The sequence below is a fragment of the Haematobia irritans genome, chromosome 2 (genome assembly GCF_050003625.1).
Source record: "Haematobia irritans isolate KBUSLIRL chromosome 2, ASM5000362v1, whole genome shotgun sequence".
Classification (NCBI taxonomy): domain Eukaryota; kingdom Metazoa; phylum Arthropoda; class Insecta; order Diptera; family Muscidae; genus Haematobia; species Haematobia irritans.
Window position 1 is genome coordinate 81,985,310 of NC_134398.1, and position 26,342 is coordinate 82,011,651.

The 26,342-nt window shown below is 33.7% G+C and overlaps 1 protein-coding gene and 2 long non-coding RNA genes across 4 annotated transcripts in view; 1 reads left to right on the forward strand and 2 right to left on the reverse strand.

Annotated features, from left to right (window-relative positions):
• Positions 1-26,342, reverse strand: part of LOC142225621 (uncharacterized) — a 126,234-nt gene that overhangs the window by 15,623 nt on the left and 84,269 nt on the right. Inside the window, exons 3-5 of one of the 2 annotated variants that reach the window (XM_075295427.1) lie at positions 16,611-16,827; positions 7,602-7,804; positions 2,533-2,695 (exon numbers count right to left, since the gene is read on the reverse strand). In XM_075295427.1, the coding sequence (XP_075151542.1) occupies positions 2,533-2,695; positions 7,602-7,804; positions 16,611-16,827 (583 nt within the window). The remainder of the gene's footprint in view (positions 1-2,532; positions 2,696-7,601; positions 7,805-16,610; positions 16,828-26,342) is intronic. The other variant, XM_075295428.1, reaches the window with a different exon arrangement.
• LOC142225624 (uncharacterized) lies at positions 12,500-13,151 on the forward strand. The gene is made up of 2 exons (XR_012719344.1): positions 12,500-12,531; positions 12,611-13,151. It is a non-coding gene; the product is annotated as an uncharacterized LOC142225624 (long non-coding RNA).
• LOC142225625 (uncharacterized) lies at positions 12,545-13,224 on the reverse strand. The gene is made up of 2 exons (XR_012719345.1): positions 12,993-13,224; positions 12,545-12,938 (listed from the first exon to the last, which is right to left on the reverse strand). It is a non-coding gene; the product is annotated as an uncharacterized LOC142225625 (long non-coding RNA).

A 26,342-nucleotide genomic window follows, 5' to 3' on the forward strand; every position in this document is an offset into this window, starting at 1 on the left:
CAAAACACATGTCCACACATACATAAAATGCTGCTCTCAAGGCGAAAACACAGGCTTTTTTTTCAAATGTCTATTCTCTTGGTTCCGATTGTCCATTCTCTTTATTCAAATTAAATAATATTTAGACTTAGCATATCAAATTTTTGGCCTTATCATAAAACAGTTTTCCGAAACAACATACCAGCGGTTTCACAGAAATTGTTCTCTTTTGATTCTTTCGCTGTGTTATGTTGATATCTTTCGTCAACTCTCCCGGTTTCCATCTCTATTTCTTTCTCTATACTCTCTCTGTCGCTTTGGATAAAATATCACAACATATGTATGTTTAGTCGAAATTTGTAAATTTATATATGTTTGCATTCACACATATGATTTTTATGAAACATTTATGCCCCAAACATAATATATTCTAACATATTAACATAGATGTCCCAAACATTTAGTGTTAGTTTAGGAACATTACATGTTTGCACTTAAATATATTGTGTTTTAAAATTGTGCCCGAAACACACTTTGTTTATATCGGAACATATGAAAAACATATTTTTCTAAGAGTGCACGTATGGACTAACTCACAATTTAGAAAACGATGTTAAGCAGTTTTAATATACCACAACCCAAGTAATTCGATTGTGGATGACAGTCTTTCGTAGAAGTTTCTACGCAATCCATGGTGGAGGGTACATAAGAATCGGCCTGGCCGAACTTACGGCTGTATATACTTGTTTTTTAATTAAAGTGCTAAATATTTTCTGAACTTATGTGGATGCAAATTGATTAAAATTTTTATTGTATTTTAATGAATTTTATTAAAATTAAATACGTTTTTAGCGTCAATCAATTTTCTAAATAAATAATAAAAAAAAACAAATTTTTAATTGGAAATAATTTGGTACTATTGTATTCTGTACTCGTATAAGAGGGTAATATTAGAAAACATGTACAATTTGGGTGTAGTTTCTAATCAATACCAACATTTTTTGAATTTGTTTTTGCCAATTAAGTGTGTAAATATAACCATAGCGATAGGCGGTAGGCGAAACATTTTTGCCGCAACGGCAAATACAATAAGCTTGACGGCGAATAATTCCCTTTTTCACGTTTCCTAGCGTTTTTGTTGTCAATACAGCACGCTTTGACAATATTAAACAATGAAGTTACGTTGAATAAAAACATACAATGGCTTGTTATTTGTTGAGTTATTTCAAGAAAAAATAATCTACACGTGTCCAGGCAACAGCAATTCCTAGTGGTGAGTTAAAAAAAATTGATAAGCGATGGCAACACTATACCAGTTTTCACCAAGGAGTTAGAATAAGTTTTAATTTAGCGACACGCCGCTAGCCGTCACGGTATTCCTTCGCGGATTTTGGGCTTCCCATAAGAAATACACGTAAATAAGTGTTCGCCTACCGCCTATCGCTATGGTTATATTTACACACTAAGTAAATATAATTATTGATTTTGCCACACCCATACAAGGAACATTATCACCTCGAACAGGTTTCAAGAGCATAATATTATTTTTGGATGGGGAACATGTAACATGTTTGTCGCAATCATGTTATTTTCTTCGAAACTACACTAAAAGAAGAGTTTTCTTTTCTGAGGAACGAAATTTTAGACAACTGAAGTTTTCTTTTAGCGCTAAAAAATCTTCTTTAAAAGCAAATAAGAAATATTAGAGATTAAGATTGTAACACTTATCATAAAGTCGGGTTTATTTTCTCCTAAAGATAATACTTTAGAATAAAGGGGAATTTGGTTTGTCTAAAATTTCGTTTCGGAGGAAATTATTTTTTCTTTGGCAATCACGTAAAACATTGCGAGAAAACACAAAACATTTTTCCAAAAATAACATTATAGTAAAAGTTTTCTTTTTTAAGAACCGAAGTTTTAGAAAAGCGAAGTTTTTTTTTGACAGAAAGAAATGTTCTTTAAACGCAAATTAAAAGATTAGAGACTATCGTTGCGTCATCTGTCGTAAATTCGGGTTTATGTTCTCTTAAAAAAGTACTTTAAAAGAAAGGGAAATTCGTTTGTCTACAATTTTGTTTGGGAACTACTATAGATCAAATTTCACTATCCATAAAACAGACTGGCCTAAATCGGCTCAGGAATCGATTCTGAGTCAACCAGTATATCATGTTGGATCTTGCTTTTGTTTAATATACGGTATAACAAAATTTTTGCAAAAACAAAAATAAATTAATATTTTCATCAATAATATAGCAGTTACATACACACTGATGGTGCTGTGAAACCTCTTATCTGTAAGAAGGTGAGAAAACGCAATGGAATATCTTATCGGCCGCAATTATTTATCGTTGAGTAAATATTGCCAATTACCTACAACAGAATAATGTGAAGCGAAGGCTGTGTTGTTTGCCCATGCTAAGAAACGAATAACTCTTGAACCCAATGTTATAGCGTTCTAATAAATATATGTAACGCCAAAATCAATGAAGTGCGGCTTTGTGTAAATACTCACTACTGAAGGTGTTAGCGGTGACAGCATCAAATGATACTTACGGGAGTGGGTGGGGCAGGTGCCCGGCGTTTTTTGCGTGGTGTTGATTTTGATAGCGTCGATGTGGAGCCGCCATTCGCACTTATCATTCCATTGATATCTTCATTGTCATCATCGATGTCCGATTCGAATGGATTTGTACTGGCCATGCTGCTGTGCGATGATCTTTCGGTGGTGAAGTGTAGTAGAAGGCATAGAAGAGACAAAAGAATATCGACAATTAACATCTTGGCTATAATTGAAGCAACAGGTATGTAGGGTGCTACGATCTTGCTCAGTGATTGCCGTATGCGATTCGACTAAATTGGAATGGCCCTAATCGGCCAGGAGTGTTTCGATCGATTCGCATTGGCACATCTAATTGGTACTAATGTATTAATGAAGAGTGGATGACTTTGGTGATATAACAAAGTTGTACATTCGGAAACACGAACAACACACATATTCATCATGTGTACCTATAATAAAGATATACTCGTAATGAGCAATACCACCGTCCAAATCAATAACAATAACGGATGACATTCTGAAGGGAAGAGGTTATTGTTTGTACATTAGAGTGTCACCATTCTACGGGAATGTCAATCGAACAAAGTGGTTGAATAAACAAAATTCGAGCAAAAGTCAATGTTATGATATTTTGTACACTAACGTCATTTTTGACTACGACCTATTTTAATGCTGGATATGATCCCAGTTTGTACTACTTCCGGATCACAAGTTTGGAATCCAAGCTACTTTTTTGGAAGCTCTTTTTTTACTGGGATATTATGTGTGGGATATCGAATTTTCGTTTTTTTTATTATATGCCTGGTACGTTACGAGGGTTCCCAAAAATGTGATGAATTTATACATTTAATTTAATTTATCACAAGTTGGTTATAATTGACTTGTTCATGAAACGAATTTCGTACATCTGATTGCTTGCAAGTTCCGTAAAACTTCAAAATATAAATATAATAAATATCTTTCGCCCGATATGCACTTATATGGCCGCTGAGGCCATAGTTTCATAATGAGTTGCTTCAAATTTTGCACAAGAAGAACATTTGATAGCGTCAAATTTGTGTGTCAAATTTGGTTGAAATAGGTTCAGATTTAGATACAGCTGCCATATATATCTTTCGCCAGATTTACACCCTTATCACCACAGAGACCAACTTTTTATTCTAATTTTAAGGTGGGTATTAAGTTCGAGTTTAGCCGCTAAAATCGCTAAAGTGAAAACTAAATTAGTAAGAAAAATGCATGAAATTACACATATTTGTTGCAAATTTTATTATAACTTGATGGGGAAAAGCCCAAAGCAAATTTTCACAAAGTTTGTATTCCTTAAATAGGATTATTAAAGAGAAGTAATCGTGAAAAAATGACGTTTTTAGCGGCTAAACTCGAACTTAATACCCACCTTTACTTGCAATTTTGCAGAGGTAATATAATTAACATTCTAACCATGCGTGACAAATTAGTTCTAAACCGGTTTAGATATAGCTCCCATATACCAGGTATACCGGTATGAAATGAGCATTTTTCATGTGGCATCCATTTTCCACACTTTTGGATCTTTCCCATAGCTTTTAAACAGTCAGAAATTCTTTGTTGTGCAACATTTAACATTGCTGCCATTTGCTCTTGACTCTCCATCCAATATCGTTTGCAATTCGGCGTCTTGAAACTTTTTTGGTGGTCTTCCACGTTCTTCATTTCTCTCATCAAAATCATTATTTCTGAACTGTTGAAGCCATATTTTGCATGTTGCTTCTGATAGAGCATGATCACCATATGCCTCGAAAAGCATTCGATTGGACTCTGCAGCACTTTTCTTCATATGAAAACAAAAAATTAATGATTTCCGCAAATCATCACTTTCTGGTACAAAATTCGACATTTTTAGCACGATGAAGAAATACGATGTTGTATGTTCAATGACTTGATGTATATAAAATTTTTTTTTTCACAGATGTCATAGCAAACAAAAAAAAAAAAAAAAATAAGGGCTCGATCACAACAAATGTTCCCTATCGAGACATTGTATCTTGGCGCTCACTTCATTCCGGTACACCTGTTATCCTTCGCCCGATATGCACTTCTATAGGGCTGTTTTCTTTTAGCACTGGATGCAACATTTGTATGAGCTATCCAGAACATTGTTGCACTGGTGTTCTATCCAGAACATATCATCAGTGCAAGTCGCGCCGATGTTGCCAGATTGTATTTGGATAAAGAGACGCTTCTTCGATTCACCATAACAATTTATTGTGACTATTTTATCGAAAAACATGAAATTCAAAGTGATACAGTGTCATAAATAATCGCAGCAGTAAATATTTATTACTAATTGGAGCATTTCATACATTAAAAATGCAAGATTTCACTCCTTTTCTGTGATGGTTTTTAAATAGCTGATGACAGTGTTGCATATTTTTGGAGATGTCCTGGATAAACGAGTACTCTGTTTTCTTTTAGTCCTTAACGGCTTAGCATAGCCAGTGCTAAAAGAAAACAGCCCTTATGTCATTTAGGCATATATGGCCACAATACCCACATTTAATACCGTATCAGGCAGTAACCCGTTATAGCACATATCAGGGGTGATATCTGACGTTTTGCGAAATCTGGCATATCTAGTGTGCGCATTATGTTTAAATGGGGTCATATTTGCTTGGTGTCGTTACAACCCTGGCAATACTCCCATCGAACATTTGCCATCATAACAGCCTTCTCACGCAGTAAGAGCTTATAGGTAGCCAGAGGCATACCGACAGATTCTAGTTCCCCTCAAATATATATGGTAGTTTCTCGCCTTGCTAACTCATCCGCTTCGCAGTTCCCTAATATGTTCCTATGGCCAGGCACCCATATTAGATGAATATTGTACTGCTCAGCCATCTTGTTGAGAGATTTGCGACAGTCGATGGCCGTTTTCGAGATATGGAACACAGAGTTCAAGTGTAGAGAGTGATGTATACATAATTTTGTTGGAACAACCTCTCTTATTGCTAATATTTCAGCCTGAAAAACACTACAGTGATTGTGTAATCTTTTCGCTATTCGAAGTTCCAGGTCGTTAGAATATACTCCGAAACCTCCTTGTCCATCCAATTTGGAGCCATTAGTGTAGAAATCTATATAACATTTATTCCCTGTGGTCTCTGTGCAGAACGCCTCACTGTTCGAAAAGTGGTCTTGCCAGAGTGTAACCCACTACGCTTGGCGAAACTGGCACTACCTTGAGGACCGAACTGTGACCGTGCGTTTTTTTTCCGACCACAGAAATAGTTCACACCATAATTTTACCTTTTCGATAAATCCATTATTTCCATTTTTGTTCTACCCAAAAGACGTTCAGATGGGCTTTGTGTATTACTACATTAGTATACACTGGTCTATAAATACATCTACATGTCTGTAGCCGTTACTTGTGTGCTGATGAGCTAAATGGTGCGTTGACATTAGGGATGTCATATAGAATCCCGGAATTTTTTCGGGATCCCGAAATTTTCGGGATTCTTTAAATATTATTAGTAAAAACAATCTACAGCGCCAACAACCTGTTGAACATTAAACCAATTTAGTTTTATTCAATTTTATACAAAAAAAAACATAACATAACATAACAAAAGAAATTAAAATGCAATTTCAAATTGTTATCATACTTAAGGAACACTTAGTTCAACTCAACATTATGAAAAAAAGAAATACAAAAAATATGACAAAAATAATTTAAAAAACCAATTTCATATCGCTATCTTACCCAGAAAATTTTTAAGGATAATGTATATTTTCGTGCACTCGTGTTAATCGTTTTGTACTTCATTGTTTTAAATAACTTCTTAAAAATAGCAAGGCATCCACATTTTTATCAGATAAACGTGATTTTGTCATATTGTAGACGGACCTTTATCATTGCTTTTTATTTTGTGTAATACAAATTCCATTTCACATGAACTCATTGTTCAAAGGAGGAACTGATCGTTTACTTAGATTTTTGATGAAATTGTGCTGTTTATAGTCTACTTCATGCATAAATTTTTACTAAAGGTGTACTATAAATGTTTTTTACCTCAATTTGTGTGGTATGAAAGGGCAGTTTGAACTTATTTATTAATGAACAAACCTAATGCGTCACAGATTTAACAAATTGGGACTATTTTTTCGGAATCCCAAAAAATCCCGGGATTTGGAATTTATCCCGAATGACAGTCCTAGTTGGCATACACAACGAGTGGTACGGGCAAAAGTAAAATTTAAAACTTATTTATGAAGTCTGATACTTGCTTTTTATTACAGAAGATAAAATGGTGGTGAGAGAAGGTAAAATTAGATCGAAAATTAAAAAAAATGAGCGATTTACTATTTTTCCAAACAAACTTTTTGGCAAGGAAAATATTGGTATACATTTTTCTTTGGGAAGAAAGTATTTGACGTTTGGCTGTACCACTTTGAATTTCATGTTTTTCGATAAATTAGTCACAATAAATTGCTATTGTGAATCGAAGAAGCGCCACTTTATCAAAATACAATCTGGCAACATCGGTGCGACTTGCACTGATGAGATGTTCTGTATAGAACACCAGTGTAACGATGTTCTGGATAGCCCATACAAGTGTTGTATCCAGCGCTAAAAGAAAACAGCCCTATAAATATTTTTGAAGTACCCAGCAATAAAGTTTGGAAGTTCTTCCTAATTCATTACTTTTAATAAACAGACTCAAAATGCTCATATTGGGATAGACTCAATCTTAAGTTCTTTCGAAGTGATTTATACAAATCCGTTGTTGAAAAATGTTACAATTTTTGAATTTTACCGGTCATGCAATTCAAGTGAAAAGGTATTTTTACCAGTGGCACTCTAATGTACAAAAAACAATGTTGGTGTGGATGTGAGAACATTCATATCATCAATACGGCGATAATTTCACATCTATAACATGGACTTGCACAATAAAAAGGTTGGAGTACAATTTCGAGTACACCGAGTGCGAAGAACACCACAATGGACATAAGAACCTCACACTCACTACACTACCGATGGCTTGTCGGTGTTCGTTTGTTGTGGTTTTGCACTCACCTCCTCCATAATGTTATTGATGTTGGGCTATATGTACCGCCCCCTAGATAAGTATTACGTAATGGCTGTGGCGTTACTGACCCGCCATAAACATACCTTCGGGGCTGCACCTGTGGTTTCTGTTGATGATGAAATCGTGGGTTGGCTCTCGGTACCTGAATAGTGCTGCGATAGTCATCGTTGCGATTGAAACCTACTCGATCCTGCAAACAAAAGATTGGAATAGAAAATTATAGGAAAAAAGATAAAAAGAAAAATTTAATAGCTGAAGTCGGGAGATTCTGTTAATGGAATCTACCCATTGTATGATTTTACAAATTTCTATAAATAGAATATACCATTGGAGTGAAAGAAAAAATAAAATATACACGGTCTTGACCTATGTGTTTGGTTCGATAAGTAGTTAGTCTCCAAAAAGAACGGTACGCGGTAAATACACAAATAGGGAAATAATGTTCTGCTCGATAGTAAATTGCTCTTTTATCAGGCGGTTAGACTAAATACTTATCGGACCACCAACGTACTATTCACAATCACAATACTGGCGGTTAGACTGTAAGTTCAAAAGTGAGGTCAATGCGAGGACTCGATTTAGATGATGCCAAAGTTCACCGGGACGGGGAACTAGGTTAGGTTTAGCTCTGTGTCATGGGGCCTCCCTTTTACAGCCGAATCCAAACGGCTTTTCACATTGCGGTGAAACTTTGAAGCACTCTGAAATGTCGCCAGCATTACTATAGAGGGGATAATACACCACTGCAGGATTTTGTGACGGGAATCTAAACTGAAAAAAATATTGACGAGAGACCAAAGATTTCATGTCCTTAAAATACGAATGCAAATTTTGCTGATATAAATTCAAAAGTCGATAAACTTTTCAATGAAGTCGTTTTACCCTTACAGTTAAGTAATTCGACTTGAAAATGGGTATCTTCACATGAAAGAAAATTTTGTTTGACTAAGGTCAACTTGGCCTAAATAATTCTGAAAAATTCTTTCAGATTAATGAAATCGTCTTTAGGTTTGTTGACTTTTTGCATCTTGACTATAAACCAAAAAAACCTTCAAAAATAGGAGATGTTTTTCAATATTTTATTTCAAAGACTTTTTTACTTGAATAAATCTTGTACTGTAAATATAAGACCTAAGTCTTTTTGTACAAGACCAATAAATGTTAAACAAACAAACAATGCATAATTCTACTTGAAGTCGAGCCTTAATTATGAAATTGAAGTTGTCGTTACACATCTTAAAAGGACACATGACCAAAAAGCTAAAAAAAAACGAATAAATTAAAATTTTTTTCTAGAACAAAGTACGCAAAACTCAAATTTAAGAGAATTTTAGTTTAAAAGTATCCTTACATCAATTCTTTGGCTCGGAATCAAAACCAAAATCGTTACAGTGAATCCAAAATCTTTGGAACCGGCATGACTTTGCAGTGTAGAGAAATCATTAGAAAACACAGCTAAAAGTACACACAAAAAAAATAAAATATGTATTTGTACATAAATTTGTAAATTTTTATAAATTTATGGACTTTTTCATAAAAAAATGTGTACAGCTACATAATATGTTGTTTTCGTAAAAACTTGTTATGAAATTATGCATTTTTTAATAATATATAGGGACGGTTTCATAAAACTGATGAAACATTACTACATAATATATCAACAAGTATATACGGCCGTAAGTTCGGCCAGGCCAAGCTTATGTACCCTCCATCATGGATTGCGTAGAAACTTCTTCTAAACACTGCCATCCACAATCGAATTGCTTAAGTTGCGGTAACGCTTGCCGATGGCAAGGTATCTTAAAACCTCCTAACACCATCTTCTAAATTGTATGTAAGTCCATACGTGGTATATATTAAATCAAAAAAGATCGATCCAATACGTATATAATTCAGTTTGACAAAGTAGACATAAAATTTTGACAAAATTTTCTACCGAAATAAAATTTTAACAAAATTTTCTACAGAAATAAAATTTTCTATAGAAATAAAATTTTCTATAGAAATTAAATTTTCCATAGAAATAAAAATTTTGACAAATTTTCTATAGAAAGAAAATTTTGACAAAAATTTCTACAGAAATAAAATTTTAACAAAATTTTCTATAGAAATAGACTTTTGACAAAATATTCTATAGAAATAAAATCTTGGTAGATTATTTTTGGCTCGAGTGGCAACCATGATTATGAACCGAATAAAATTTGAACAAAATTTTCTATAGAAATAAAATGTTGACAAAATTTTCTATAGAAATAAAATTTTGACAAAATTTTCTATATAAATAAAATTTTGGTAGATTGTTTTTGGTTCTAGTGGCACCGATTATGAACCGATATGGACCAATTTTTGTGTGATTGGACCAATTGTTGTATGGTTGTTAGCGACCATATACTAACACCACGTTCCTAATTTGAACCGGATCGGATGAATTTTGCTCCTCCAAGAGGCTCCGGAGGTCAAATCTGGAGAACGTTTTATATGGGGGCTATATATAATTATGGACCGATGTGGACCAATTTTTGCATGATTGTTAGAGACCATCTACCAACACCATGTACCAAATTTCAGCCGGATCGGATGAAATATGCTTCTCTTAGTGGCTCCACAAGCCAAATCTGGGGATCGGTTTATATGGGGGCTATATATAGTTATGGACCGATGTGGACCAATTTTTGCATGATTGGTAGAGACCATCTACCACCACCATGTACCAAATTTCAGCCGGATCGGATGAAATATGCTTCTCTTAGAGGCTCCACAAGCCAAATCTGGGGATCGGTTTATATGGGGGCTATATATAATTATGGACCGATGTGGACCAATTTTTGCATGGTTGTTGGAGACCATATACCAAATTTCAGCCGGATCGGATGAAATATGCTTCTGTTAGAGGCTCCACAAGCCAAATCTGAGGGTCCCTTTATATGGGGGCTATACGTAAAAGTGGACCGATATGGCCCATTTTCAATACCATCCGACCTACATCGATAACAACTACTTGTGCCAAGTTTCAAGTCGATAGCTTGTTTCGTTCGGAAGTTAGCGTGATTTCAACAGACGGACGGACATGCTTAGATCGACTCAGAATTTCACCACGACCCAGAATATATATACTTTATGGGGTCTTAGAGCAATATTTCGATGTGTTACAAACGGAATGACAAAGTTAATATACCCCCATCCTATGATGGAGGGTATAAAAATACTGGTTTTATCTTAGCGTGAGAGAGCCACAACATGGAGTTACTCTCATGTGTATACAATACAAGCATATAATACGAGACATACAAAAACGAAACATAATGTTTTGAAGGCAACACGTGTGTTTGAGTTTTTCAGAACAGTTTGGGTCTCCGTCACGATTCAAAGATTATTTATTGCTGTAAAAAAATGATGAAAAAACAATATTAACTGGAAGCGTTGGTGCTTATGTTTATAAATAATATAAAATATTGTAATTATTAATTATATAATTATGTTCTTTGCTGGCTGGACTTTAATGCGGGTTTTAATAAATGAGTTCATACATTTTGACCAATTATGCAGCCATTAAGAATCAGAAATCTAAATGCAAAGTTACATGTAATGCATGAAGTTTTTATTATGTGTTATGTAAAAGTTCATATTTTTCAATGACAAGAATATGTATACTTCATTTATAATATTAAAAATTCCATTCATATTATGTATACATTCGTAGTCAATGAAAACCTGTATTTTTATTTTATGAATTGTTTTCATATAATTTATGAATCCCGTGTTTGGAAACATTTTGTGAACACTATTCATAAAATAAATGTATTATTTTTTTGTGTGTACATTTTCAATAGGATTGAGATCGGGGTTTTTTAGTGGCCATTTGAGCTTTTGAAAACTTTGCTCCGACAACTATTTCTTTACTGTCTTGTAAGTATGCTTGGGAGCCACCGTGGTGCAATGGTTAGCATGCCCGCCTTGCATACACAAGATCGTGGGTTCGTTTCCTGCTTCGACCGAACACCAAACAGTTTTTCAGCGGTGGATTATACCACCTCAGTAATGCTGGTGACATTTCTGAGGGTTTCAAAACTTCTCAAAGTGGTTTCACTGCAATGTGGAACAACGTTCGGACTCGGCTATAAAAAGGAGGTCCCTTGTCATTGAGCTTAACATGGAATCGGGCAGCACTCAGTGATAAGAGAGAAGTTCACCAATGTGGTATCTCAATGGACTGAATAGTCTAAGTGAGCCTGATACATCGAGCTGCCACCTAACCTAACCTAAGTATGCTTGGGTTTTCCGACTTGTTGAAAACAACTTTCTCCTTAAGGTAGGCGCAAACCTCCACAAAGGTAGGAAAGTTTCCAGACATCAACGGTCCAATCTTTGGGGGCTAACCTAGGCAATTTATTTTTAATAAAGACTGCAAAAAGTGAAAACATACACCCGGTTTTGCTCCCCACTGTATATAAGTAAATAAAATTGTATTTAAAAACATAAGTACACCCATAGAAAAATTATTGTCCTACGGGCTCAAATCGATACCGTACGTTGTTTATAGTTAGCCAACCCCGTATGATGCAATATCAATAGTGAACGGTACAAGCGGTACGCAAAGCATGAAAGTACCATATTGTATTATGAAAATACCAATATGGTATTGAAAATAATACCTAAGCGGTATTAATATTTATACCATAAAGGTATTGATGTATAAACAGTGCGGTATTACCAAATAATACCAAAACGGTATTGGGTTACAAACACGGGGGCTAATCACGGCATTCGATATCGAGAATTTTTGATTGAAATCTAAATTTTTCGGATCACGGGAGTCGATATCGAGTTTTTTTGATCGATAATATTTTCGATTGGTAAATTGCAATCGTAAAACATTTTTCAGTAGTTTTTTTACATTGTTTTCGTCATATAGGAATAGTAAATACATTAGTTTTAGTTCGAATTGTTGCCAATTTGTAGTAAATTTACATATAATGAACATATTTTGAATATTTAGGACTAATGCAACTCCAATAAAAGTTAAACAAAAATTGGTCATAGTCGAGTTCGGGAGCGAGCATCCTCGCTTGGCAAAGAACCATATATAAAGTGCACATGCTAGATCGATATCCAGGAGATTGTGATCAACCAATTACCGTACCATTCCGTGACAAACATAACGCCTCTGGACCACCTTGTAAGAATAGTGAATGATGAAGGCTTCCACTGGCAAAAAGTTTTAAGACAGCAGACAATTGTAAAGCGATAGAATTGACGTTGACATGCCACCAAAAATTATTTTCCATTTGAATGCCTCCTTCGTCAGCCGAAATCGTCGATTGAGCCTGCAAAAAGGTGACTTTCTAACATTGCACACCATTTCAAACCCATGTACTTACACCAATAACAATGTGCACTTTTATTCCTTATCTGTCGACAAATTATTTTATATTCATCTCATCCTACAATTAGGAAGGAATTCGGAGGAATGTAAATAGAGATATGTGTCCTTAATATAGAATGCAAAAAAATTTACTTTTTACTTTGAAATCTTCAAAAACTTGTGTTTTTCTATATTCTATTTTGTGCCGTTAACTTAATTTTGTCATTTCATTTTGTTCTGCTTCGTTTTTTGTTGTTGGCAATGCTAGAGAAATTGCATCAAATTTCGATCGAATGGCGTGATCCAAACTTTTAATCGTATCGACAATATTTTCGATACGATGATGAATTCGATATCGAATGCCGTGATTAGCCCCCCGGTATTTATCAATACATGTTATTTTAATAAAACACACGCAACAAATACTTTTTCTTTAATGTATTTAATATTTATATAAAATACATACATATACCTCATTTATTCATCTTATTATTTTCTAAAAGTTATTCTCTAAATTCTATGTCCCATCGCAGGCACTGCATGCCTCAAGTTGTTTGCCGTGAGATTGTGAGATTGTATGTCTCTTACGCATCTAATGAGAGAAGAATGCCGATTTAACAAAAATTAATAATGCTACAAACTATTATATTTACCAATGTTTCACAAATTTAGTTTTTTAGTCGTCACGTTTTCCAAGAAATATTGTAATTAACTCGCCTACTTACTTTATGTGAAGAAAATAAACTACCAAGGCGACCAATTAGTTTTTAACAACGGCGACATATCATATGTTATGGGGATGTGATAGTTAATACCATAATAATACCGGATGTAAATGATTTGATATAAAGTGGTATCGAAATTGAAAGGTAACGTGAACCAATCTTTTAATACCAAACGGTAATGGCCACGCCTTTGTCCTTCTATTACCGCCTTTTTTCTACCAGTGCAAGCGGTTCAAATTTTGAAGTAAAAGGTTTACAACAAACATGTAAGGTTTCTCCACAATTAATGAAAAAAGTTTAATAAAATAATTCCATATACACTGGAAAACATATTTACGGATATTAAAGATTACGTAACCTAAATTTTAGGATGCGAAATTTACAAAATATTAATATTAATTTACAAAATTCCTTTATAATAATGAAATTTTAATTAAAATAAAGTTTATAATATTTGCTTAAAAAATTTTTTTTTTTATTAAATTTAGGACACAAATTTTATAAATTTGCGTCCTTCCGTTAAAGTCGCATGTCTTTGAACTAAGGCTAATTTTTCTTAAAGTAAAGAAACACATTTTTGATTTAAAGAAATTGTCCTTAAGTTAACTTAAATATTGAAACTTTAGATGTACGATAAAAACGCTTCAAATATAGGCTAAGACTTATTTTGAGGATTTAGCGTCTTTGGTTTAAAGTTTTTTTTTGTTATAATTTGAATTTTTAAACTAGCATTTGTTTGTACGTGCGTACTTTTAGTAACAAACAGCGAAAAGAGAATGAAAATTCGATAAATGGGATCCGTATCCTAGTTTTAATTTTATTGGTCCTAGATTTAAAGTCAGATAGGTCGCTAAAAATTTCTTTATTTTAAAGAAGCCGCACCTTTGGCTCGGAATCAATATCAAAATCCTTAAGCGAAGGTCAAAATCTTTGGATACAAGTAAACATTTTTTGAGTGTAGGAATTCAATTCAGTTAAATTTTTTTATTCTATAGTAAGTGGTACATAAATTTAGGGAAATATTAACTAAAATATAGAATGAATTCTTCATAATTTCTAAGAAAATCACATCGTTCAAAAAAATAAAAATGTCTTTGGCGCTATACGAAGTTCAACTTTCTTCAAACTAATTCATTTTAACATAAAGAAGGGGTCACTTTTTTCTGGGTGGTGTTTTGGAGGTGAATTAAGAGAATTTGTGATAATTTGCCAAATAATTAACCATTTTAAACTATTTCAATATTAACTTTTAACCTATTAAGTTTTTAACCTATAAAGTTTTAAGTTTTTAATCCATTAATAACTCGATTTTAACCTATAATCGAGTTATTAATGAATTAAAGAACATCTTTCGCAGGACATTTTCGGATGTGCTTTTAAGGTTGTGCCTTCAGAACCACTTTCAGATTTTTTTGCTGGGATGTTATTTTAAAACCGATTTCGATTCCAATAATCGAGCTCTTCATTCAGTGTACAATTTGTGCGGAAGGGTAATTACACTCAAAAAAGCATGACCCGGGCATGAAAGATTTTCTCTTTATTTTAACAATTTTGGTATTGATTCCGAGTCAAAGAAGCGGAGAATACAAGTAAGGATACTTTTAAGACACAATTCTCTTTTAAATTTGGGTTGTGTACTTGCTTCTAGGATGCAAATTTTAATTTTTGGTTTTTTTTAGCTTTTTTCTTCATATGCTATCAAAGTCCCTTAAAACGAGTTAACGACAATTTTCCAAATTCAGACTGACTTCCAGTAGAAATTATGGTATGTTTCAAGTAAAAACGTCTTTAAAATAAAGTGTTGAAAATCATGTCCTATTTTTGAGCGATGTTTTGCTTTGTAGTCAAGATGCAAAAAGACAACAAATTTTAAGATATCATTAATTTTAAAGAATTTTTATGAATTATTAAAGTCAAGTTGATCTTAGCCAAAAATTTTTTCTTTCATGTTATGATACCCATTTTTAAGTCAAATCACTTAATTATAAGGGCAATACGACTTCAATGAAAGGTTTATCGACTTTTGGACAATGAAAAAAAAAACTTTATATTAGAGAAATGCGTCTTCTAAGCTAAGCAAAATTTGCATTCACATTTTAAGGACATGAAATCTTTGGCCTCACGACAATATTTTTTTCAGTGTAGGGAAAAAGTAATACAACACCTTTTTACAGAAACATCAGCGCCCCAAGTTTTAAGTTTTACCTACATTATATAAAATTGTTTTTAAAGCCCGACTTTATGTGAGAGGCGGAAATTGACTCAATTTATGATTATACACTGAAAAAACAGTGAACCCACCAGAAAGAAATCTTTCGGTTTATTTTAGAAATTTTTAACTAAACAGTATTACAAACGCTGGCATCACGCCGATATCACAAAAATTAGCAAATATTTTTCGATAAATTCAAGAAAATTTATTAGACATAATTAAGTTTTTTTCAATTGCTAAAGAAAATTTTGTATTTTGGAAGAAAAAATTGGAGTTCAAAAATGCAAGAATTTCTTTAGTGACATACGAAGTTCATGATGAACGTATTTCTAGTAAAATTTACAAGTTTAAAGAAATAATGAACTATGTTTTGAGAAATACTAATTTAGTAAATCTTTATCCTTAATTTATGTATAATTTTTTCCGTTTTTTAGTTAGTTTAACTAACGTACGCAAAAAATTATTAGAGTAAAGGAAACTTTCTCCATAATAATAAAGTTAAATGCTTTAGTGAAATAGAGAGTTCATTTTTTTTGAGTGTACCTTCATATAATATACACGTTATATGCTAAATATTTTGGGAACAATACTTTTATAGGAATAGAGCCATTTATAGGAATAGAACCACGGGGCTCTCACTTTCCAATCAAAACAGTCATTTTACATTTTGGCATTAGAAAAAGATTTAAATTCTTACATTGGATGGAAGGTTCTGGAGAGAACTTCTGTAGCCAGCATTTCTTTGGAAACTATCACCGTTAATGGATGATGTTGTACTGCCACGTATGCGATGATCAAAAGAATTCCAACCATTATCGATAACATATTCTCTGCGCAATGGTGGTGGACTCTCTGAGGTTTTGTTAATGCCCAAAGTGGAAGATTTCTTTTTCAAACGAAAAGGTTTGAAAGCCCTGGAAATAAATGAAAATAAAATGTAAAACAAAATAGATTTTTAGGAAAAAATAGATATACACAAATTAACTATAAAGCTTTGCTAAATTAAAAGAAAAAACAAGTATAAACGGCCGTAAGTTCGGCCAGGCCGAATCTTATGTACCCTCCACCATGGATTGCATTGAAACTTGTACTAAAGACTGGCATCCACAATCGAATTACTTGGGTTGCGGTAACACTAACCGATGGCAAGGTTTCTTAAAACTTCTTAACACCGTCTACTCAATTGTAAGTTAGTCCATACGGAGTATATATTAGACAAACAAGGTCGATTAAATACTATATAATTCAGTTTGACAATATTTTTCTATAGACATAAATTTTTAACACGATTTTGTATCGAAATAAAATGTTGTCAAAATTTTATTACTATAGAAAATTTTGTCAACATTTTCATAGAAATAAAATTTTGCTAGATTATTTTTGGGGATCGGCTATATAGAACTATAGACGGCTATGGACCAATTTTGGCATGGTAGTTAGCGGCCATATACTGCACAATGTACAAAATTTCACCACGTACCAAATCTTAACCGGATCCGATGAATTTTGGTCCTCTAAGAGCTCCGGAGGTCAAATCTGGGGATTGGTTTAAATGGGGGTTATATAATTAAGACCGGCATGGACCAATTTTTGCATATACTAACACCACGTACCAAATTTCAACCGGATTGGGTGAATTTTGCTCTTACAAGGGGCTCCGGAGGTCAAATCTGGGGATCGGTTTATATGGGGGCTATATATAATTATGGACTGATATGTACGGTCTTCTAAATTCATGCATGGTTGTTGGATACCATATACTAACATCACGTACCAAATTTCAACCGAATCCGATGAATTTTGCTCTTCCAAGGTGCTCCGGAGGTCAAATCTGGGGATCATTTTATATGGGGGCTATATATAATTATGGACCGATTTCGACCAATTTTTGCATAGTGGTTAGAGACCATATACTAACACCATGTACCAAATTTCAGCCGGATCATGTGAAATTTTCTTCTCTTAGAGGCTCCGCAAGCCAAATCTGGGGATCGGTTTATATGGGGGCTATATATACACGCAAAAAAATAATTCTTTCCTCCCAAACGAAATTTTAGACAAACAAAGTTCGTTTCTCATTTGCTTTTCGCTGTAAGGAAGTGAAGAAAAGTATATACTTTTTGTGATAAACGTTTATTCTTTTCCAGGATGTAAAAACAATTTCATAAAGACAAACTCAAAAAAAAAACATTGTTTTCTTGCTAATTGCATTTTCCCTCACATCTTTCTCACATCCACAAGGTTTTTTAGTTCTTAACACCTTTTCCTGTAATACCAACAATGTAGAAGAAATTATACGATTTTATAAATTTTTAAAATTCTTTTACCTTTCGCCTGGACGGAGAATCGAACCGCGGACCATGCACTTTGTAAGCCAACACACTAACCATTGAGCTATGTACCTGTTATGGTCATCCATAGATAAATATCCATATAAGTTATATTTATATAGCATAGCTTGCGGCGCCCACGAACCGAATAAACAAAGTTTATTTAACAGAAACAAACATTTAGTTTGGCACCGTGGAGCAGTGGTTGCTACGTCCGACTTGCATGCCAAGGGTCGTGGGTTCGATCCCTGCTTCGACCAAAGTTTTTTTTTTTTACATATATTCCAGATATGTTTGGAAGATTCCAAAAAAATGTTCAACATTACATTGTAGTATATTAAATTTTGAACTGTAAAATGTGTCTTATTAAAGACCTAAAGTGAGAAAAGAACAGTGTTTGATATAAACGAAATGGACTGTGTTGTTGTTTCAAAAATAACTTTTTTTATTGAAAAAATAAAAACTTTGTAACAAACGAATTTTTGTGGCGATACAAGTTTAAAATTTTCGAAGCAATTCAAAAAACTCTAGCAAAAGAAAAACGTTTTCGGTACACTTTTCCAAACGTTGTTTTTCTTTGCGTGTAATTATGGACCGATATGGACCAATTTTTGCATGGTTGTTGGAGACCATATACAAACAATATGTACCAAATTTCAGACGGATCGGATGAAATTTGCTTCTCTTAGAGGCCTCGTAAGCCAAATCGGGGGATCGGTTTATATGGGGGCTATATATAATTATTAACCGATGTGGACCAATTTTTGCATGGTTGTTAGAGACCATATACTAACACCATGTACCAAATTTCAGCCGGATCGGATGAAATTTGCTTCTCTTAGAGGCCTCGCAAGCCAAATCGGGGGATCGGTTTATATGGGGGCTATATATAATTATTGACCGATGTGGACCAAGTTTTGCATGGTTGTTAGAGACCATATACTAACACAGTGTACCAAATTTCAGCCGTATCGGATTAAGTTTGCTTCTCTTAGAGGCCTCGCAAGCCAAATTTGGGGGTCCGTTTATATGGGGGCTATACGTAAAAGTGGACCGATATGGCCCATTTGCAATACCATCCGACCTACATCAATAACAACTACTTGTGCCAAGTTTCAAGTCGATAGCTTGTTTCGTTCGGAAGTTAGCGTGATTTCAACAGACGGACGGACGGACGGACGGACGGACGGACATGCTCAGATCGACTCAGAATTTCACCACGACCCAGAATATATATACTTTATGGGGTCTTAGAGCGATATTTCGATGTGTTACAAACGGAATGGCAAAGTTAATATACCCCCCATCCTATGGTGGAGGGTATAACAAGTATAAACGGCCGTAAGTTCGGCCAGGCCGAATCTTATGTACCCTCCACCATGGATTGCATTGAAACTTGTACTAAAGACTGGCATCCACAATCGAATTACTTGGGTTGCGGTAACACTAACCGATGGCAAGGTTTCTTAAAACTTCTTAACACCGTCTACTCAATTGTAAGTTAGTCCATACGGAGTATATATTAAACAAAAAAGGTCGATTAAATACTATATAATTCAGTTTGACAAAATTTTCTATAGAAATAAAATTTTGACAAAATTTTCTAGTAATAAAATTTTGACAAAATTTTCTATAGACATAAAATTTTAACACGATTTTGTATCGAAATAAAATGTTGACAAAATTTTCTATAGTAATAAAATTTTGACACAATTTTCTATAGAAATAAAATTTTGCTAGATTATTTTTGGGGATCGGCTATATATAACTATAGACGGCTATGGACCAATTTTGGCATGGTAGTTAGCGGCCATATACTGCACAATGTACAAAATTTCACCACGTACCAAATCTTAACCGGATCCGATGAATTTTGGTCCTCTACGAGCTCCGGAGGTCAAATCTGGGGATTGGTTTAAATGGGGGTTATATAATTAAGACCGGCATGGACCAATTTTTGCATATACTAACACCACGTACCAAATTTCAACCGGATTGGGTGAATTTTGCTCTTACAAGGGGCTCCGGAGGTCTAATCTGAGGATCGGTTTATATGGGGCTATATATAATTATGGACTGATATGTACGGTCTTCTAAATTCATGCATGGTTGTTGGATACCATATACTAACATCACGTACCAAATTTCAACCGAATCCGATGAATTTTGCTCTTCCAAGGTGCTCCGGAGGTCAAATCTGGGGATCATTTTATATGGGGGCTATATATAATTATGGACCGATTTCGACCAATTTTTGCATAGTGGTTAGAGACCATATACTAACACCATGTACCAAATTTCAGCCGGATCATGTGAAATTTTCTTCTCTTAGAGGCTCCGCAAGCCAAATCTGGGGATCGGTTTATATGGGGGCTATATATAATTATGGACCGATATGGACCAATTTTTGCATGGTTGTTGGAGACCATATACAAACAATATGTACCAAATTTCAGCCGGATCGGATGAAATTTGCTTCTCTTAGAGGCCTCGTAAGCCAAATCGGGGGATCGGTTTATATGGGGGCTATATATAATTATTAACCGATGTGGACCAATTTTTGCATGGTTGTTAGAGACCATATACTAACACCATGTACCAAATTTCAGCCGGATCGGATGAAATTTGCTTCTCTTAGAGGCCTCGCAAGCCAAATCGGGGGATCGGTTTATATGGGGGCTATATATAATTATTGACGGATGTGGACCAATTTTTGCATGGTTGTTAGAGACCATATACTAACACCGTGTACCAAATTTCAGCCGGATCGGATGAAATTTGCTTCTCTTAGAGGCCTCGCCATCCAAATTTGGGGGTCCTTTTATATGGGGGCTATACGTAAAAGTGGACCGATATGGCCCATTTGCAATACCATCTGACCTACATCAATAACAACTACTTGTACCAAGTTTCAAGTCGATAGCTTGTTTCGTTCGGAAGTTAGCGTGATTTCAACAGACGGACGGACGGACGGACGGACGGACGCACGGACATACTCAGATCGACTCAGAATTTCACCACGACCCAGAATATATATACTTTATGGGGTCTTAGAGCGATATTTCGATGTGTTACAAACGGAATGACAAAGTTAATATACCCCCCATCCTATGGTGGAGGGTATAATAAAACACAATAGCAATCACAAATACATTTTCTAGAATTTGTCGAAATTTCAAAGTGAACCCTATATTTCACTAAAGCCAGTTTAACATTATTTTACTTCATGGAATTATTATGTTTGGATAAAGTTTCCTTTACTAAAACAATTTCTGGCATACGTTAGTTAAATTAACTAAAAAACGGGGAATAATTGTACACAAATGAAGCATAAAGATGAACTAAATTCGTACTTCTTACAAAATAGTTCATTATTTCCATTCTATAATTTTCTAAAATTAACCAAAAATTATCTTGCTGGTGGGTTCACGGTTGTTTCAGTGTGGTGAATCGTTTGTAAGAACGTGGCCGGCTAAAGGGTACACCCAGAAAAAAGTGCCTACGAAACTAAAAGAAAAAATGTTCATCAAGTTAGTTTAGCCATTTCATTTCCATTATTTCTGTGTAAATTAATAAAATTTACTTTTTTCAGTAAAAAAATCCTAAATAGAAAGCAGTTAGAAACTAGAATAAGGTGTGGAACTTTACTAACCCTGATTTCTTCTCGGGGTACAAGAATTTACAACTGAACAAGAAATTTTTATTCACTGATAACAATCCATTCACAATAAGGAACAAAAACCGAACTAAAACCGAGTTTCCTCAAATTTGGTAAAATTTCTTATAAAATGATAAAACTGACTTCCTTCATTGTAGAAAGCTTATTATTATATGAATAAGACTTAGCATAGAGCCACCGTGGTGCAATGGTTAGCATAACCGCCTTGCATACACAAGGTCGTGGGTTCGATTCCTGCTACGACCGAACACCAAAAAGTTTTTCAGCGGTGGATTATTCCACCTCAGTAATGCTGGTGACATTTCTGAGGATTTCAAAGCTTCTCTACACGCAAAAAAATAATTCTTTCCTCCCAAACGAAATTTTAGACAAACAAAGTTCGTTTCTCATTTGCTTTTCGTTGAAAGGAAGTGTATTTGGAAGAAAAGTATATACTTTTTGTGATAAACGTTTATTCTTTTCCAGGATGTAAAAACAATTTCATAAAGACTAACTGAAAAAATTTTTTTTCTGGCTAATTGCATTTTCCCTCACATCTTTCTCACTTCCACGAAGTTTTTTAGTTCTTTAGCACCTTTTTCTGTAATACAAACAATGTAGAAGAAATTATACGATTTTATAAATTTAAAATTTTTTTTTTACCTTTCGCCTGGACGGAGAATCGAACCGCGGACCATGCAATTTGTAAGCCAACACACTACCCACTGAGCTATGTAGCCGTTATTGTCATCAATAGACAATTACCCATATAAGTTATATTTATATAGCATAGCTTGCGGCGCCCACGAGTCGATTAAACAAAGTTTATTTCACAGAAAAATACATATCATGGAGCAGTGGTTGCTACGTTTGACTTGCATGCCAAGGGTCGTGGGTTCGATCCCTGCTTCGACCAAAGTTTTTTTTTTTTTTTTTTTTTTTTTACATATATTCTATTCTATGTTAGGAAGATTCCGAAAAAATGTTCAACATTACATTGTAGTATATTAAATTTTGAACTGTAAAATGTGTCTTATTAAAGACCTAAAGTCGGAAAAGAACAGTGTTTGATATAAACGAAATGGACTGTGTTTTTAGTTCAAAAATAACTTTTTTTATTAAAAAAATTAACATTTTGTAACAAACGAATTGTTTTGGTGATAAAAGTGTATACTTTTCGAAGCAATTCAAAAAACTCTAACAAAAGAAAAACGTTTTCGGTACACGTTTTCCAAACGTTTTTTTTCTTTGCGTGTAAGTGGTTTCACTCGAATGTGGAACGCCGTTCGGACTCGGCTATAAAAAGGAGGTCCCTTGTCATTGAGCTTAACGTGGAATCGGGCAGCACTCAGTGATAAGAGAGAAGTTCACCACTGTGGTATCACAATGGACTGAATAGTCTAAGTGAGCCTGATACATCGGGCTGCCACATAACCTAACCTAACCTAACCTAGCATAGAAAAATGTTTTAGTTCACTCTTACTAGGAATTATTCAATCCTTTCCAAATTTACCACAATTGTTGGAATATAGGAAATTTCCAACTTTTCGATATCTGTAATCGATATCAGTCATCGATGTAATCGTTATGTCCGATATGTTTGCGCGTGGGTTGTTTTTTTTTCAGTTGGAATCATGGAACCGCGTCACAAAATCTAGCGATTGCTGTTTGGAAAAAAATTTTTTGGTTTTTGTTTTTTAAAATTTGTGAAAATCAATAACAAAACAATATACAATGGGTGTGTTTGTGTATAAAGAAACCTTATAGGAAGAAAAAACAAGCAGAATAACAACTTTTTATTCGCCTTCATTATGGAATCTTCATTTATCGGGTAAAATTCAGTGACGCCAACCTTTTGTGAGAAATTGGTTTATGATTGTTTATATTTGCAGGGATTGAAAGTATAAAATGAGAATAAAATCAGCAGACAACTTATTAAAGCTGGAAAGTAGAAGTTCCAAAAATTACTTCTTACAGTTGAGAAGAGAAAAAAGTGCCTTCGAAACTAAAGGAAAAACTGTTCATTAATTTAGTTTAATCCTTTTATTTTCATTAAGGCAAATTTTTGTGTGAAATAATAAAATTTAATTGTTTCAGTAAACAAAAATCCTAAACTGAAAGCAGTTATGAATGAAAGCAGTTAGGAATAATTCATTAACTAGAATAAGGCATGGAATTTTATTAATACTGTTTTCTTCGCTGGGTATAAGAATTTACTACTGAACAAGAAAATTTTATTCACTGATAATAAAACATTCGTAAAAATAAACAAAATCCGAACTAAAACCAAGTTTCCTCAAATTTAGTAAACTTTCTTATAAAATGATAATTACGAATTCCTTTATTATGTAAAGTTTATCATACATACGAGTAACATTTGGCATAGAAAAATATTTTAGTTCATTCGTACTAAGAAGTATTCAATCTTTTCAAAAAATAAGGAAACACACTTGTAAGAATATAGGAAATTGTCCTAAATGTCTTTTATCTACCTGTAATCGATATGTTTGCACTGTTAGAAAAATATGTTTTTCATATGTTCCGATATAAACAAAATGTGTTTCGGGCACGATTTTAAACCACAATATATTTAAGTGCGAACATGTAATGTTCCTAAACTAACACTAAATGTTTGGGACATCTATGTTAATATGTTAGAATATATTATGTTTGGGGCATGAATGTTTCATAAAAATAATATGTGTGAATGTAAACATATATAAATTAACAAATTTCGAGTAAACATATATATGTTGTGATATTTTATTCAGAGAGCGACAAAAAGAGAGTATAGAGAAAGAAATAGAGATGGAAACCGGGAGGGTTGACGAAAGATATCAACATAACAAAGCGAGAGAATGAAAAAAGAACAATTTCTGTGAAACCACTGTTGTTTCGGAAAACTGTTTTATGATAAGGCTAAAAATTTTGATATGCTTAAGTCTAAATATTATTTAATTTGAATAAAGAGAATAGACATTCGGAACCAAGAGAATAGACATTTGAAAAACAAACTGCAATGTTTTCGCCTTGAGAGCAGCATTTTATGCATGTGTGAACATGTGTTTTGTTTATCATTTTGGCATTATGGGCACAATTTTTCGTTAAAATAAATCAGGGGTCTTCATAAAAATAACGAAAGGGCACTATACTCTTTTTAGAGTTGGGACAGTAAAATGAAATAAGGAGGAAATAGTGAAAAATTACACAGTAAAATGTAAAAAAACAAACTTTAGTTCCTCTTTATTAAAAAGTAGTCCACGAGGAGTTGACGGACACCATCAAATATAAAAGCGGGCATTAAGTTCGAGTTTTACAGCTAAAACAATTTAAAAAGTTTATTTTCTTTAAAATGAATTATTAAAGAAAAATAAAAGGAATTTTAGAGCGATGGTGTTAAATGCAAGTAAAAAAACTGTTCACTCCTAAATAAATTTATGTTTATATTATAAAATTATGTATGTATGTTTATACTCGACTCCACGTTCTTTTGTTAGTTTTTGAATTACTTCCAAATTTTAAAGTTTTGTACAATAACAGTTTTTTATTAAAAAATTGTTATTTTTGCAATAAAAAATAATATTTTATCCAAAAATCAGTCAATTTCGTTTATATCAAGCACTGTTACTGACTATAAATCTTTAATAACACACATTTCGAAGTTTCATTTAAAAAAATTTAATATAGTATAAATATAAATGTGTAAATTAAAAAAAAAAAAATGTTCGGTCGGAGCAGGGATTGAACCCACGACCCTTTGTATGCAAGGCAGGCATGCTAACCACTGCTCCACGTGGCAAACAAATGTATGTTTCTGTTAAATAATGTTATGTTTGCATGGGCTCGTGGGCGCTGCAAACTATGCTATATAAATGTAACTTAAAACGATAATTATCTACTGGTGACTATAACAGCTACGTAGCCCAGTGGATAGTGTGTTGGATTACAAACTGTATGGTCCTCGGTTCGATTCTCCGTGCAGGCGAAAGGTAAAATTTAAAAAATTTGTAAAAGTGAATAATTTCTTCAACATTATTTGTATTACAGAAAAAGGTGCCAATAACTAAAAAATTTCGTGGAAGTGAAAATTACGAGTATGTTAGGGAATGAGCACAATCGTGTTTGGGAAAAATTCTTCCAAGCATATAATATTTTTGGCTCAAAATGCTTCCAAACATATAATATGTTCACATAAAACAAACATATTAATGTTTCGGCAGTATGCAATAATATATGTGCTTCCTGCAAAATATGTTTGGAACATATGTTAAAGAAGCGATTTTTTTTGAGGGTGCACTCTTAGAAAAATATGTTTTTCATATGTTCCGATATAAACAAAGTGTGTTTCGGGCACAATTTTAAAACACAATATATTTAAGTGCAAACATGTAATGTTCCTAAACTAACACTAAATGTTTGGGACATCTATTTTAATATGTTA